Here is a 16,677-nt window from a genome sequence, read left to right as displayed (position 1 = left end):
TCTACAGACCAACTCATTAACATGTATGCACTGAAATTCTTGCATTGCAAACCTGATGATTTTCTGAGCATACGTGGCTCTAGTTGCATGGCTTTTGTGAAGGAGAAGCATCACAGAGAAAACCTGCGCATGCACAATGTCTGGGATTAGTAGATGTTTGGCTGCCTGCTTGGAGTTACTGCTCTGCACTAGCTGCCAAACATCTGGAAGTTAATAGAAAAATGTAGAAGAATGGTAGGGAAGAAAATGACCAGCAAAGGCAGCTGTCTCCCACAAAAAATGGTAGGTCTGGCACTCTGGGCTATAATAGGATTTGAGAAAGGCATCAATCTGGGACATAGAGCACAGTGGGTTTGAGAAGCTCCAGAAATTGTTTCCTTCAGAGGACTATAAAAAAAGGCCAGTGAATCTGAAATCAGTCTGAAAAAAGTTCTTTACTGACATGCACCAGTAAACTCAGTGCAATCAGATTGTTAACTTGAAATTTAAAAGTTTAAATATCAACTTTAGCAAGTTAGCTGCTTATGTGAGCAGAAATATCCAACCAATGTTATCCCACATTCCCAAACTCCTTCTGCTGGCTTCTCAGGTTATAAAATCCCCAACTTTCTCTTTGCCAGCCATCTGTCAACACTCCTAGCTTTTCCCGTGATAACTTCTACAGTGTGGTTATTCGTTGCACAAAAATCAGCACAAAATACAGTTGCTACAGAGTCTTGAACCCTGAATATATGCAAGCATCAAAAAATAAACTTACTGTAATATAAAGATAAATAACACGAGAAATACTCAAGTGATTGCTTTATTTGTATTTAATTAATGACAAGAACTCAGTATTTAAATTTAAGTAAAGATGCTGCAGAATTTCCAGCCCGTTGCATTAAAATGCTGGAGGCCCTTACAGAATATAAGTTCAACTTGTCGTGCTCTTGAGTAAATGCATTTATAATCTGTATAATATCATCTAATAATTTAGTAAAATATATGGATCTGATCTTTAGATAAGGGAAGCCTGGGATGAGCTACTACCCTGAAGCTCAGGATAAGATTTGTTTTGCCTGAAGGTAGCTGCCTAGAAGTTGGGTGTCTTTGGTCTGCTGAACTAGTAATTCGTTCCTCTGCATTCACTGGGAGAGAGAAGTACCATGAGGAGACATTTCTTAGTAATCATCCTAAGAGAGGTGTCCAGAGTACAACGGATAACCCACATTTTGGAGGTGCCTGTTTCCCTCCACTGACTATTGAGAGAGCGTAGAGAACTAGTTTTATACAGCTGAAGTGAAGTGTGACGGATGATACCGCCTTAATGCATGAGCACAAGGCAGGCCTACAGCACACCGAGATGAGTCAGGACTCAAATTTGGCCAGTCTGCAATAGCATCATGGACCCTGAAGAGTCTACAACATCATGGCAATCAGTCCAGGCTATAAAACCGGCTGAGAAGCTGGATAGAGCTGTAAAGCCGAATGCTCACATACATTGCTTCCACAGTTAAACTGCAACAGGGAACCCTGTAGCTAAACAAAAACTGCCCTGGATCAATGACTATTTTGGGTAAGTCTATACTCACACTGTATTAATATCTGTATAAAACTACATGGTCTGTAGTTTGTGTTTGCCAATGCTTACTTAAGCATTACTGAGATTATAGGGATTAGAGATTGAGAAAACAGGGTTTAAGAGAGGAGATAAAAGAGAAAACTCAGTTATTTGGATATTAAAATAGCATGTAACTATATATTTACTATATTACAAGCTGTGACGAGTAATATTAAGAGCATTTTTGTGTAACAGCAAATCTACTGTGCTTCCATAGATTGTTAAGAAAAGCTGCTTGCAGCAGTGCTACCTGAATGATGTCTGAACAGAGGAAGAATGAATCACAGAATGGTGGCTGTCTTGGCTGCCTGATCAGGTGCCAAATTCTAATATTTTCAGTAATTGCATTAATTTTAGTTTTCACTAACTGTGTAAATTTCTATTGAATTATACTAGAGACTTGGGTGACCTTTTAATTATTTTGTGGAGAAAATATTTTGCTAAAGTGACCTTTTCTTAAAACGAGCAAAAGGTTGAAATAAATGTTGGAGTTTTGGGAACTCATCCACCATCACATCAGAATAATGATATAAAACAATGCACCTGTATGTGGTTATAGTCAGAAGGAGGTATGGAAATGACACTTGTATAGCATGCCAACAAAAGCAATAAAAAAGGACTAATTTGTAAGATCCTTGTTCTGTAGTAAGCCTGCTAAAAGGCAAGGAGAAACCTATCTGTTTTGCTAAATCAGATGAACTTACCCACAGGAATTTCCTATTGAGTTACTGCATCAGGCTGAATCTTTTGTTTGGCATGTTCTTCTTGAAAAAGTGTTGTTATGAACTATCCAATCTCCTTCCATTTATCTTTCTGATAAAAGCCTTCAGAAGTCAGGTAGTAAGTTGTTTGGTACTTACCAACAGGTCCCTCTTTCTTATTTCAGTGCATAAATACTTGAGACAAAGAACTGCATGCAGATGGAATACTATAGTATTCCCTGAAGAAAGTTTTTAATCAGCAGCTTCAAAAGAGTGCTCTGTTAATGAGCAACTGAAATGTCATAAATTCAGCCAAGAGCCTTTATGTTTAATTTAGACAGTCTTCCTTGCAGCTTGAGAGTACAAAAGACCAGTGTCAGTGGCCTGTAGGCCTTTGCAGTTGCTGCCCAGTGATTAACCATGGGAAAGAAAAGCTATTTGCAATTTAATTAGCTGGAGGATAACCTATAGGTAATACTGATAAAAATAATCACCTAGATGCCAGTGAGCAGCTGGCATGAAAATCGGACAACATAGTGTCCATGAAGTTTGATTTGTATTCTCAAAACAGCTTTATTGACAAAAAACCACTCCTCTGCAAAAAAGTATCGTTTCTTGAGCCCATGTTTTTAGGCTTGTTTGAATTCTGCTTGCTTGGCTAAGCTAAAGCCAATTCCTGGCAGCAGGATTTCAGCATATTCATTAAGTGAAATACTGTATCATTGCTTTAAAAACATAGTGGATTGTAAACAAGCAGTGAACACGATGACTCTACAAAAAGCCAACACAGCACTAAACAGTAGTTTAGCTGAAGGCAATTTCAATTGTTAATGCTTTTACTGTGTGCTGGTTTCAGCAGTTTTGAAGGTCTTTTTCCTGAGTAGTGCTGTTCTGATGCTCAGTTGCTGTGGCCTCTTGTCTGGGGTTAAATCAACCTGTAATTCAGGATAGCTCTTCCCGACTACTTCTATAGTAACCTGATCATGGGGCGTCTTGCTGATACGAACTTCTTTATTTCAGAAGAAATATTTTATCTATACAATTGAAAGAAAAACCTTTCAATATGATCATGCTTTCTTTGCTCATATCAAGATTGTCATCCTAGTTCAGAGTTACAGCAGTGCTGATTTCAAAGTATTGTGTTCAGCCCCTGTGCTGACACATGGTTATATATGCATCAGGTATGTATATGCAGATTTCTGATTTATATCACTTTCACTGCTACTACATGGAATTGTTTTATAAAGTAGAAGTATTGCTCTAGAAGCAACCAGCTAGATCTGTGAGTGTTGGAACCAGCTGAATCTTTTTTCATATTTGGTATTGTAGAGTCTCTCCCTGTGTGTGTGAGCTGATACCGCAGCCTTCTCCTCAGCTGGCGGCTCCTGGCTGCTCATTTTCACGAGACATAGGAATGGCCTTATCTTTGAGATCTCCGTGTCAAGTTTGGTTGATATTGTACAGTAATGAGCATGGAAACCTCTTTTCCTCAGAAAACCAGTTGGAATTCTATAATTCAGACTGGATATTACTACTGGTTTTGGTGGAGTTCCTGATGAGTTTGAAGGGTAAAGCCTGCTTAAAAACTGAAAGTGCCATTTGGTCCTTTTCCAGAAACCTGTTTACGAGGGATGCTAATCTAAAATAGCTACTTAGCGTAAAATACAAAGCTCTTCATACTTAGGGTGAAATGTGGAGTCTGGATTTGAAGGAACCAGATTGTCATCCTGAGAATCTCACCTATACCACCTACCCATTTCATAAGGCTCCGTGGCATCCTGAACTTGGCAGGCAACTATTTATGTATTATGCTGATGACTGCAGGATAAATGACAAGGACACCGTTTATATAGAACTCCCCTCTGCTAATCCTGGCCCTTCTACTTCATTGTTGCTCGAGACTGGACATATAAGAACTATGAAGAAAGGTCTCATTTTCTCCATCTGGAAGCTGCAGATAATACCGTTTACCTAAACCAGAGGGATATTGTGAGCATTCGTTATTATAATAGTCCATTTCTAAATAATCTCATTGTAAAAAGAGATTGTTAAAACCATTTAAAAAGTAGTGTTTTCTAAGAGTTTAGTGGTGAATGTTTATCTATTCAGCTCCTACTGTTAGAACACCAGTATTTGTTTTATTTTATTGCATTTTTAGCTGAATAATAACATCTCTTGATTTAAAGTTGCATCTCTCTAACGACCTTTGCCGGATGCTAAATTTTAGATTGCATTTACATATGAGACACTGCTATTTTGTTAAGTAGGAGACATATTATGAGGATAATCAGTTTATCTTAAGCTGTAATTCTATGTCTAGCAAGGATTCAAATTTGTAGAATGGAGGGTGGCTAATGGCTTAGTGAAGTCTGGTAAAACATCTTTGAGATAAATCCCAGCATAATGAGATCAGTTAGATCTAACTGTAAAATGGAAGAGAAGCTTAATTTCAATTTTCAAATGCATAGTTTGGTGCTTTGCTTTTTTATTTTACAACTTGACAGAGACATATCTGAAATTTAAAAAATGCTGGAACTGGATGGATCTTTTGAATATGCATAAACTAAAAGGGAGAAACTAAGCTAAAAAAAAAAGGAGAAGTAGCTAGCTTCATGTAAGGTTAGATTTTCTGTTCCGTGGAAACTAATTTGCCTCTAATGTAAATTCTCTGGTGAAAGGATGTGCCTACTTTGCAGCTACAAGATCCTTCTTACATAGGTTATGTGGGTACTAAAATAGTACAGGCAGCAAAATAACAGTAACAATAATAATTTCAATCACAGAGATCTGCAGTTACATACGCGATCAAGGGGTCATCATCAAATTAGGTAGCATCTGGTTTCTTGGCATTTAGGTTTGTATTTTAACTAACGTGTTAACAACAGTTTCCACTTTTATTTTTAAATGTATGCAGTATATCATGCTTTTGTGTTCTACTATTTTCATGCAATTACAGTCCTTGTGACAGAAACTGGACAGGCCCCGCTGCAGGATTAAAGCTGCTGTTGAAGCACACAGCATATGAAGTGGCAGTGCAAACTTTTTAGAGCAGTAAGTACCATTTCATTCTGAACTGCCAAGGGAGTAAGAACTTGCCTACACAGACAAAATATTCCAGAAAAGCTATGTATTTAAAATACAATGGCTTTTTCTGAAATTGCCTCATGTTTTGGAGTCTGAGAAGGTAAATCACGGTGGATAGCCTTCACAAGCTTTAGCATCTGAGACAGCTCAGGAGCTACTAACAACCATCACTGTCATTTGTGAGTCACAGTAGTTGTCACCTAAAATCTGCATGTGACTGATAACATTTCAGGGGGAAGGAAGCACCACTTCTGACAGCTCTTGTGAATCAACTCTGAGTAACAGGAGGTTGGCAGTTGTAGGAGACAGCTCACACTGAGCAGAAGGATCCTCTGTTCCCACCATTTTCAAGACCCAGTGTGGAAGCAGGGCCCTGGGCAAGAGACAGAGCGACTGAAGGCACTCATCAACTCAGCACTGAGCTCCTTCAGAAACTGGCTGTATCTATTAGAAAGGAAAGCACAGGGGGCAGAGAAGGCAGGCGCTGAAGGACCTGGGGAAAAGCCAACACTACGTGTGGGGCCCAAGATCTTCTTCCCTCTGATCATCTGCTGAGAGCCCAGCTTTCTCTTTCTTTTTGGAGCAGAGCAAGACAGCAGTAGGGAAGGTTTGTAGTATCTGTACTGAGGCAGAGGATGTCAGAAGTACCGTGCTACAGTCTGACGCAGAGGGGGTTTACTGGGTTAGGAAAATAGTACCAAAAACCAGTGCCTTCCCTCCAGCATATGTAGTACAGATTTTTTAAAAATAGTATTTTGTTTCTTTGTATTGTGTCACACTTAACACACTGTGGGACTCTGGCAGATAATAGAATTTCACCTCTGTTTTTCCCTCATTTTTGACATAATACTTGATTAGCCAAGTGAAAAGCTCCTACTTCAGGAAAAAAGTAAAAATTTTAAACAGGAAGTAAAAACTGACAGCACTGCTTTCTGCATGTCTATACCTATTTATCTACAGGTATACACTCCAAACATGCTCAGGAACCACCTTTGGCACTGAAATGAAGTTGCCTCTACTGTTACAGTGATGGAACTTTTCCCAGCCCAAATTTGGTTCTTGTCAAGTACCATTCCTGCAAGCCTTTCCCAGCCCCTGGCAGCTGGGAGGGACTGCTCCCAGCAGACAGTTTGCACAGGGGTGTCCTGTGTTCGGAGCTGAGGGAGTTCACCAGCATTGGCACGGGCAGTTCCTTGCCAGCTGGCCTCAGCGGAGCGCTGAATTTCCTGGTGTAGATGAAGCCTTCCTCTCCGTAACAGTCCAGTCTCTTAGATACGTTGAATACACTTCTTAAAACAAGACTTTAGATTATTATCTTCTTTCAGTCTGGGGATTTCCCCAGTTAGGGTGGATCTGTCTCGCAGGAAATGCGGCGCCCTCAACTAGCTGTGCCGAAACGGCCTGTTTCAGCGCTGCGTGGAAACACGTGGCCGAAGGAACCTCAGCGGGCAATAAGCTCTACCCACAGCAGCTTACAAACTAACTGAAGAAGCGCAGGACTTTGTGGTTACTGAAACTAGCAATAATGGTTTATTGAGAGGAAAATGGGCTTTCCCGAATTGCACTGTTCTGTGGAGCAGAGTTAGGAGAGCAGGGCGGTTAAAACCTAGGCCTGTTTTGCACAGTTTGTAATTAGCCAGCTCTGGAATAGTTTTGGAGCATCCCACTGAAAGTATAAATTACAGAAGAAGCAGCGCTTTTGTGAGGAATATAAACTTTCCATAGCTCGGATCAGGTACCAGACCTCACGCCCATTGCTGGGCCCATACCGCTGAGGCTTGGTCGAGGCCCCAGCGTTGATGCTTCCTCACGAAGGGGTCAACCCCCTCCCGGGGCCACGGGCAGTGGCAGCGCCATAAGGGGCTCTGAGGAGAGGGGAGATTACCGCACTGCCAACAGAGACTGGTTAGGAAAAGGGCAGGCAAAGGCGAGGAGGCAGTTTTAACCGGGGGCTGGGAGGGGACCTGAAGCCAGCGGGGGCCGCCCGGCCACGGCAGAGCCGCAGCTACCGCACGGCCTGAGGCGAGCTGCCTGCGGCGCCTACGGAAGGGGGGAGCTGCCTCTGCGCCTGCGCACCACCCGCCGGAAGTCCACCACCGCCCCGCCCACCCGCTCGCCAAGATGGCTGCGTCTACAGCTGGCTTAGCGGCTCGGCGGCTTTTCCTGCCTTGGTCTACTCGCCTTGTGCGGGCGGCCGGCTCGGGGGACCGGGTAGGCGGCGGAGCGGGGAAGGGGAGGGGAGGGAGGTGCGGCGAGCCCGAGCGCCCCAGTGCCTCCCTACGCTGGTGCTCAGGCTGCCGCAATTGGGGGCGGGGGGATTTGAGGCGGGGGGGTGCGGTGCACGCTGGGATTTGTAGTCGCGGTGGCGCTGGGTGGTTGCCCTGCCGCGGTGCGTGGCGGGAATTGTAGTCTCCGCCCGGCTGAGGTGAAGGCGGCGGCGGCCGCCCCTCGGCGGGACACAGTTCTCCGGGGGGCGAGCCCGGGTGCCGCAGGCCCCAGGGTTTGCTGCCTGCTCCCAGGGGCCGCTGTTACCCCGTGTCGCCCCCCGCGGTGCCGAGGCTGGCTCGGCGCCTGGGAGCCGGAGCGGTGCAGCGCTGGGACTGGGGCGCGATGCCTTAGAGAGGGCGGCAGCAGCAGGAGCAGCAGCAGCAGCCTTTACCCGGGCACGGGGCCTGCCCTGCTCACCCCAGGGGAGCTCAGAGAAAGTTTAAACCCTCCTTCTCTCCTGTGGTTACATGGAGGCTGCCCGGAGGCCCTGATCCCAGAGCTCTCCCCTTTTGTCATTTTCCCCATCCTCCCAGTTTGAAGCCTAAGCTTTTCCTTGTAAAAACAGGAGAGGGAGATTTTGTTTTCAAACAGAGGTTTTTCCTTCCCTGTAATGCAGATTATCGGTGAAAATGATCCCTTGCAACAGCCCAGGCTGGGTACTGACTGGCAGGGGAGCAGCTCTGTGGAAGAGGCCTGGGGGTACAGGAGGACAGCAAGCTGCGCACGGGCAGGCAGTGTGTCTGGCAGCAGAGCAGGCTGGCAGCAGCCGGAGCTGAACAAACAGGAACACAGCCAGCAGATCAAAGGAAGTTATTAGTTTGCACTTGTCAGGTGGTTAGTATATGGCAGCTGGTTTTGGGCTCCTCAGAGTAAGGAGGACATTAGTGAACTGGAGTGTGTTCAGCAGAGATGGTTGTGGGCTGGAGCATGCACCTTATGAGGAGAGGCTGAGGGTCTGGGGCTTGTTCAGCCTAGGGAAGACACAGCTTCGGTTGGGCCTAACAGCAGCCTGCCAGTACTATAAGGTTGTCACGAAGACAGAGCCAGGCTTTTCACAATGGGGCATGGTGGCAGAATGAGAGGCAATGGGCATAAGTTGAAACAAGAGGAAAAACCGGATATATGAAAAACTTTTTTTTCCCATGAGGCAGTCAAGCTGTGGAGCAGGCTGCCCAGAGAGGCTGTGCAGTTTCTCACCATCCTGGGAGATTTTCAGTGCCCAGTTGCAGAAAGCCCCAAGCAAACTGGTCTGACCCCATAGCTGATCCTGCTTGGAGCAGGAGGTTGGACTAGAGACCTCCTGAGGTCCCTTCAAACTTGAATTGTCCTATGATCCTAAAATACGCCAGTTTTGAGAGATCTAGCCTATTGGTATTCCAGGAGGAGAGTGGGTGAGAGCTGGATTTTGTACTTTCATGTTCAGGGCAGTCACATGGTGAGAGAAATCTTTGTTTATTTGATACATTTAAAATTTTTGGAATAGCTTGTTGCTTGAAGTGCGCGTTTGGGATACATATTTAAATTTCTTGATGTTGAAAAAGTGCAGTAAACTTTTTTAATCTCTATCTTCCCTTCTTTTCTACCCCATTCTGATTTAATGTGCTTTAACTGCTAGATGGGTGTATAAAAGGTGGCAATTTCAATATCTGTCCCTGTTCTGAACAACGGGTGACTGTGATTTGCAGTCCTGGACATAGGCCCTTGGACTATATCTCACTTCACTTTAGAAAGCAGGTACCCAAAAGAATTCCAGTTGTTAAAAGATATCTTCAAGGTCCTGCAGGCTCTTGCTGGCAGAACTGGGAAACAAGTGTGGCTCTTGGGGTGGCTGGCTGATGATAGTAATATACTTTTCTGTCAGATCATTTGATTGGAGGGAAGCAGATGCAGTCTACTCCGTTTTAGTTATCTTCATGTTTTTCTTTTGAGTCAGGTTAATGCATCCCTGATGTGAAGTAGTGGTGAATAAATCAGTGCTGATTTTTTTATTTTTAAATGCATTCTTTAAAAAAGATCCACAAACTTAATGTTTAATTTCAGGGATACATTTTTCAGAAGAGCATCCTAGGATATAACTTAACAATCTGCGTGTGACTGATGCTTTTTCCTTACAGTGTGTGCATGTTGGAACAGGCAGGCTCAGAGCTTCCAAAGCAGCAACAGAAGTAATCTTAAACATTCCTGAAACTAGGGTGAGTCCTCTGGAAAACGGCTTGCAAGTAGCTTCTGAAGACTCTGGACTCTCAACATGCACAGTAGGTGACTTGTAAAGGGAAGGGTTTTTTGTAACTGTTCATGTGTGTTCATTTCCTTGTGGAACTAATTTGCATTCTTTCAATTTTTATTAACAATTGTTCTTAAAACTTAAGGTAGGAAATAGAAGTCTTAAGACTTTTGTAAATGATTTGTGATTAGATTTTTTTGTGAAGATCAAAATTTTCTTTTTCTTAAAAACCTGCTTTGTTTAAGGAAAAAGCCATTTAAAAATAGGTCTTGAAAATCTAAGTATAGTTCATACACAGAAACAGCAAAGCTGCATTGTTAGCTGGTAAAATTACTTCTTTTTTTTTTTTCCCCCCAATGAGGTTGGACTTTGGATTGATGCTGGAAGCAGGTATGAAAATGAGAAGAACAATGGAACTGCTCACTTCCTTGAGCATATGGCTTTCAAGGTGAGTACGAGTATTGATGGATGTAGAAGTTTACAATGGATTTCTAAGTTATTTATCTTTAAAGATCAATGATAAGAACTTTGTCAGAATTGTTTAAATAAATTTTCCAAATCGAGGAGAGGAGGAAAAAAAAAAAGGTCAACTTAGACTTTGGTTTCCATTAGAAAATGAAGCTAAAGTCCTAGTTCTGTGTAGCTGATACACAACTATAGATTAGTAACACAGGTCTAATTTTAACTCACTTTTAACTTCTTGTAATAGTCTTAGAAGACACACAGTACCCCTTTTGCCAGCTTTTTATTTTCTTTTGGGAGCATAGTAGGATTTATATCTGGCTTTCAAGCTTGGAGAAATTAGTATGCCAGTTTTCTTTCCAGAAGACTTTTCTTTCTCTTGACCTTGACTTTTCCAGACAAGAAGTAGTAATGATGAGTAGGTGAATTACAGGGTCTAGTTTGATTTTCTTATTGTTTTATTTCAGGGAACAAAAAAGAGATCTCAGTTAGACCTTGAACTAGAGATTGAGAACATGGGAGCTCATCTGAATGCATATACATCCAGGGAACAAACTGTGTATTATGCAAAGGCTTTTTCGAAAGACTTACCAAGAGGTAACTGCTTTCATTCATCAGAAAAGCAACGAAGAACGAAATGCTTATCCAGCTCCCAATGAGACAACACAGAATGATGCTTTTGTAGTGTAACAGTCCCTTCCCAGTTGAAAAGTCCTTTCTTGAACTTCACAGGAATGTGAGAATGCACGTTTGGAAAGGAGAGTGCCAGCAGGGAAGTTGATATGTGAAACTTTTTTGTCTTTAGATTCCCAAAAGAAAATACCTTTTGGACTTCTCCCTTCCTGCAGATCAAGCCTTTTGTCCCCTTGCAAATCTTACTAGCAAATCTTGGGCCACTTGGTCTTTGGGGTGGGTTTTACTTTTGGAACCAGATTTTTCTGGTAGTCTGAAAATACACTTTCCATTCCCATCTCTGTTTTCAATTAGCTGTGGAAATTCTTGCTGACATAATTCAGAACAGTACCCTGGGAGAAGCAGAGATTGAGCGTGAGCGAGGAGTTATACTTCGAGAGATGCAAGAGGTTGAAACCAATTTACAAGAAGTTGTCTTTGACTACCTTCATGCCACAGCCTATCAGAAGACAGCCTTAGGACGGACAATTTTAGGACCCACTGAAAACATCAAGTATGTCCAAATTTGTGCCTGTCTTTAGTTGTGTGGTAACTTTTATATATTGAAAAGACTCATCTGAAAATGTAGGGAACAGCATCAATTTTCATTTTTACCCTGGAAGGTAGCTGAAATTGCACTGGATATAACTATAAGAAGAATTCCCCTATTGCCTCAATACCCCTGTATGCAGGCATCAAAGGGTATGTGAACTTTAGTCATCTACTGCATGTCTTCATTATTTGCCATATTTTTCTCCTGTTTGTTAATAATGCATCTGACACAAAATTGGAAATGCTCCTCTTTCCCATTGGTCAGGTGTTGGGCGTTATCGTAAATACAACTGTGTTTGCACTGCTCTTTCAGCATTTGTTTACACCAGTGCAGACCAGGAGACTGCTAAATATGCTGTTTTCAAATTGGCATGAGATCATTAGTGGATCTTGTCTCTACCTGAGTGAGTTGTAATTCTCACTCCTCAGGAAGCCAGAAGAGCTTTGAAAGGCAAAATTTATCAAGTTCCTATTTCCTTTTAAGGAAGTCACCCTTCTTTTAGCTTTCTGCCTCTGTGCACACCTCTGTGCATTGGCAGAACTTAACAATACAATATCAAAATAATTATTCTATACATTTATCTCTTTTTACTCTAATAAACTTTACTGACACAGTAGTGATGTTTCCTTGACTGTTCTAGATCCATAAACCGTAATGACTTGGTGGAGTACATAACAACCCATTACAAAGGACCCAGAATGGTCCTGGCTGCTGCTGGAGGTTAGTATGAGATATTCACCCTGGATCATGTGAAACTGTGCTTAAACCCATGGTCTTTAAGTTTCTGGGAACAACATGATGAATTACCCGTTGTTCAGTAGGTCCTGGAAATTCATTGTTAGCCCTGTGTGTTTTGTGCCTTCATACCCTTTCAACTTTTGTTCCCTTTTCCCCTCAGTAATATTCCAGAAACTTTCTTAAACCAGTAACTAGAAGTGAATTGGAGGCCAAGGTCATTCTTCCATGTGGGCAGGAAAAGAGGGGCCTAGAAGGGCTTCATTGTGAAAAGGGGAGTAGCAAGGAAAGCAGAGAGAAAGAGAAATAATGTCGGGGCTTGAAACTGAGAGTAAACAGCTTGATTTGGTGTAATATTAATGGAAGGCTATTGAAGAGAATTAAGGAGGGTGATCATGATGATCTTACTCTGTATAACAGGGAGGTGTGAGGAATCTGAAAGTGGGGCAGTAAAGCGGGCGAACAATAAATTACTGCTTGGTTGAGTCTTTAAACTGCGCAGCAATTAAAATTAACTGTTTACAGAGTAAGATTACAAAGTATGTGAAATATCTTTGTTCAGGGGTCTCTCATGATGAGCTACTTGACCTAGCGAAGTGCCATTTTGGTAACTTGCCATCTGCTCCGGAAGGAGGCCTGCCACCCCTGCCACCTTGTAGCTTCACAGGTAGTGAGGTAAGCTGTCGGATGGCTTTTTGAGCTGGCCCTTATATCCCCTGTGAGCACAACTGACACGTGCTCTCTGCTGAGGAGAGAGAGCTTCTCAGCCACAGACTCAGCAGATGAAAAGGTTTCTTGCCCCCAGTGAGGGCAGTGGAGTAGCTGCTTTCCAAAGCAGTACTTTCCAACCTTTCTTGGACAAGCCTCACTGTCACCACTTTTTCTGCTTCATCAGTTCCTGGAGGAATACCTCCCTTACCCCTGCTGCTACTTTCCTTTTATTCCCTGCCTACAGTGTTCGAGCATTTCCACTAATTTAAAGGATATGGCAGAGAACCGAGGCATCTATGTTCCATTCCCAGCTCTGTTTGGATTTTGAAAAGTCATCAACTTTCCTTGCTGCTGTTAGTCGTAAAATGACTTGTAATGCCCTCTATGTACGTGGCATTAGGCTTGCTGTTGGCAAAGTGCTCTGAAATTGCCACAAGGAAGACTAGTTAAGGCCGATGTTAAATAAAGCTTCATATGCTTTAATTCTTCGTTCTCTATGTGCATGCTTTATAATCCAGATGTAATGGAAATGTCTGTCTCCTGATATTTACCTTCCTGGATACATTACCGTGTACAGGTTGTACTTACAGCTACTTTCATATGTTCCCACAGATTCGTATAAGAGATGACAAGATGCCTTTGGCGCACATTGCGATAGCTGTTGAAGCAGCTGGATGGTCGCACCCAGATACAATCCCACTTATGGTAGCAAATACTCTGATAGGTAACTGGGATCGTTCCTTTGGAGGAGGCGTGGTGAGTGAACCTGCAAGCACCTTCCTGCTCTTAATGAGGCTGTTGGGCTGGTGAGATCTCTCTGACTTGGGTACTGCCAATACAGACCATTCAAACCTCTCTGGTGGTGTTACTGCCGCATTATGGCTATTTCTGAAAGTCCTTTTTTGGAGCGGGAGAAAGAGATCCAGTTGTGAGTCTGAGAGAATTTGTTGCCCAAGATCTAGCAAAATCTTAGGAAGTGGTTCTAAACCACCAAAATAGAGGTGACTTGAGGTCTGCCAGCCCTCATGGAAAGTGGGATGTTTCATACCTCTATGTCATCAGAACCTGTGGGTATCAGTAACTATCCCTTTCTTGAACCCAAGTAGCTTTATGATTTTGGCTGAAATCTGGGCTGTTACTTGGAAGCGTGAGATTACATGCAAAGAAAGAAACTGTTGAGATGAAGAGCTGATAATTTAACCTCATAGCTTCTGCTGGAGCCTGTGATACTACTGCATGTTCTGTCATCATTGAAATGAAAACAGGAGATGATGGAGGTGACTAGTAGGCTTTCAAAAAACTTCATAAAATAATACATTTTTCTTTTGCCTCAGCAGAATTTATCCAGTAAACTTGCTCAGGTTGCCTGCCATGGTAACCTGTGTCACAGTTTCCAGTCCTTCAACACCTGCTACACTGATACAGGACTGTGGGGACTCTATATGGTCTGTGAGCCATCCACTATACAGGACATGGTGCACTTTGTTCAGAGAGAATGGTAAGCTCACAACTCTTCCTCTAAAAAGATTGTTTTCAGTGGAGGAATACAATTAAAAAAAAATAGCAGTCATTTAAAGAGAATATTTTTGTTTCTCTGCTTAGGCTTGCCTGGAAAAAACAAATGCATCAAGTTCTAAACTTTGACCCTCAATGCAGAGTGCCAGCAGCCAGTTTCAGGCACCCTTACTTGGAGTGAATAGCTTAAGGTTTAGGTTTGGTTTTCTTCTTCTGCCCTGGAAGAATAAACAGTAACTGTAGTTAATACAATAGCATTCCTTGTACAAGAAAATATGGCAGTGATTTTTTTTTTTTTGACTTGCAAGTGACAGGAGTTATGAAACTGTGTTAAACCTTTTAGAATACCACTAAGTCAGTGTGCAGTGCCCATGAACTGCATGTTTGACAACTGAAAGAGTAAATATTCATGAATGAGAATAATGAATGTGCAATTACCTACAAACACCATTAGTAGTTACCTATTCTGCAGTTGCTATCCCACATGACGTACCAGATGGTGGTGTTACATAGAGCTCTAGTGAGTACATAGGGAAATGACATAAGGTAGGTGAGCTGTTACCTATGGAATTTTGAAACCTGGGATTCCAGATGATATTCATCTAAGGCTTAAATCTAAATTGAAAAGATGTCCATAGGTGCAATGGTAATGCTTGAACTGCAGATGTGATTAGAAACAGATGTATGTTATTTAAGACCACTGATTTAAAGTGGGTGAAGTTGAAACAAAAGTTGAAAGAAACTTGAAAATGAGGAGTTTCTCTAATCACGTAGATCACTTCTCATATACCATTATTCTATGAGACCTTTGTAAACAACTCGTGGAGAAAAATGGCATCATTTTAGCTGTCTGTTTGCTGCAGCTTAGCACCAGGGAAGATATGAACCATTCCTATGACAAGAATGTGTTAAGATATCTAATGCATCCCCCTGTCCTAGTGAAATGTTCCTTATGCAGCGTGGCGAATCCTTATCTCACCAAGAGCCAGGACGTAATGGATTGTCTTCTGGGCTAATTACCTCTAATTGTTTCGCTCCTACTATCTTAGCAACAGCTGTTCTCAAGATAGCAAGTATGGACTATGCTTGGCTCAAAATATTCATTTAATAAAATGCAATACAGCTCTTCAAAGGGGAAAAACTTGCTCTTGGGTATATTGGTATGCTTCCAAAAAACCCTACTCTTATGCTGCCTTTTTGCATCCTATGGCTTGTTTCCATACCAAATTCTCTTACCAGCTCTGTCTATAGAAAAGAAGTGCCTGGTAGGTGTACTAATGTATACATACCTCTTTATCACAGGCAATCTTGTGTGCTACAGGTTACCATTATATAATGCCTTTGATTTAAACTATTTTTCAGGATAAGACTTTGCACAAGTGTTACAGAAAATGAAGTAGCTCGAGCAAAAAATCTTCTAAAGACAAATATGCTGCTACAACTTGATGGTGAGACTTATGAGCGCTTTTTATTCTTAGTGGAGTTGTATGCTGATAACTGAAGCCTGTTTTCCCCTATTTTAGGGTCTACACCAATCTGTGAAGACATTGGAAGACAAATGCTGTGTTATAAGCGCCGAATCCCAATTCCAGAACTTGAGGCAAGAATTGAAGTAAGTGGCACTCATGTTGGAACTTTTAAATTAGGCCGTTGAGAAATTTAATTGCTACAGGAAGTAACAATACGGAAGTTAGACTGCTTCCAACTGAGAAAACTTCCAACTGTTTTGTTGCCTGTTCCCCTGGATTATACAAAATTAAGATCACTGGCTCTTAATACTTTTTTAGATGGGACTGGTAACAGAGATGTCTCTTTACCCCTTTTAGGCCATTGATGCCCAGACTATTAGAGAAGTTTGCACAAAGTACATCTATGATAAGCATCCTGCAGTTGCTGCCGTGGGTATGTTGTATAAGTTTCCCTACCCTCCCATAACCCCTCCACATCAATCGGTATCAGTTTAGCATATGTCATGGCCAACTTTCTTTAACTTCCAGGTCCAATTGAACAGCTTCCAGAGTATAACAAAATCTGCAGTGGCATGTATTGGCTTCGTGAGTAGTGAATAACAAGAACTTTCAGTTATGTTTGAGCTTTAAAAAAAACAAAGAAAAAACCAACAAACAACTACACCCCTATTTAAAGCTTTTGA

At 42.2% G+C, this 16,677-nt stretch overlaps 1 protein-coding gene across 2 annotated transcripts; it reads left to right on the top strand.

Moving 5' to 3' along the window:
- The first annotated feature begins 7,506 nt into the window (after positions 1-7,506).
- PMPCB (peptidase, mitochondrial processing subunit beta) lies at positions 7,507-16,677 on the top strand. Of its 2 annotated transcripts, none has more exons than XM_050891250.1 (13): positions 7,507-7,596; positions 9,768-9,908; positions 10,239-10,325; positions 10,807-10,936; positions 11,327-11,525; positions 12,205-12,284; positions 12,862-12,974; positions 13,623-13,766; positions 14,348-14,508; positions 15,888-15,973; positions 16,049-16,137; positions 16,352-16,427; positions 16,523-16,677. In XM_050891250.1, exons 1-13 carry the CDS (start codon positions 7,507-7,509, stop codon positions 16,585-16,587), a joined length of 1,461 nt encoding a protein of 486 aa, XP_050747207.1. In that variant the 3' UTR covers positions 16,588-16,677. The 2 variants fall into 2 exon arrangements, with proteins under 2 accessions (XP_050747207.1, XP_050747197.1); XM_050891240.1 differs by having other exon boundaries at positions 14,345-14,508.

This window comes from Gymnogyps californianus, chromosome 1 (genome assembly GCF_018139145.2).
Source record: "Gymnogyps californianus isolate 813 chromosome 1, ASM1813914v2, whole genome shotgun sequence".
Classification (NCBI taxonomy): Eukaryota; Metazoa; Chordata; class Aves; order Accipitriformes; family Cathartidae; genus Gymnogyps; species Gymnogyps californianus.
Note: the sequence above shows the minus strand (reverse complement) of the source record. Positions and strands in the feature narration are given on the sequence as shown.

Bases quoted from the DNA above. Each gene is read 5' to 3' on its own strand.
- PMPCB (XM_050891240.1), top strand. From the start codon at position 7,507: ATGGCTGCGTCTACAGCTGGCTTAGCGGCTCGGCGGCTTTTCCTGCCT. The intron at 12,285-12,861 runs GTTAGTATGAGA...ATCTTTGTTCAG, and splicing joins GGTCCTGGCTGCTGCTGGAG to GGGTCTCTCATGATGAGCTA. The intron at 14,509-15,887 runs GTAAGCTCACAA...ACTATTTTTCAG, and splicing joins CACTTTGTTCAGAGAGAATG to GATAAGACTTTGCACAAGTG.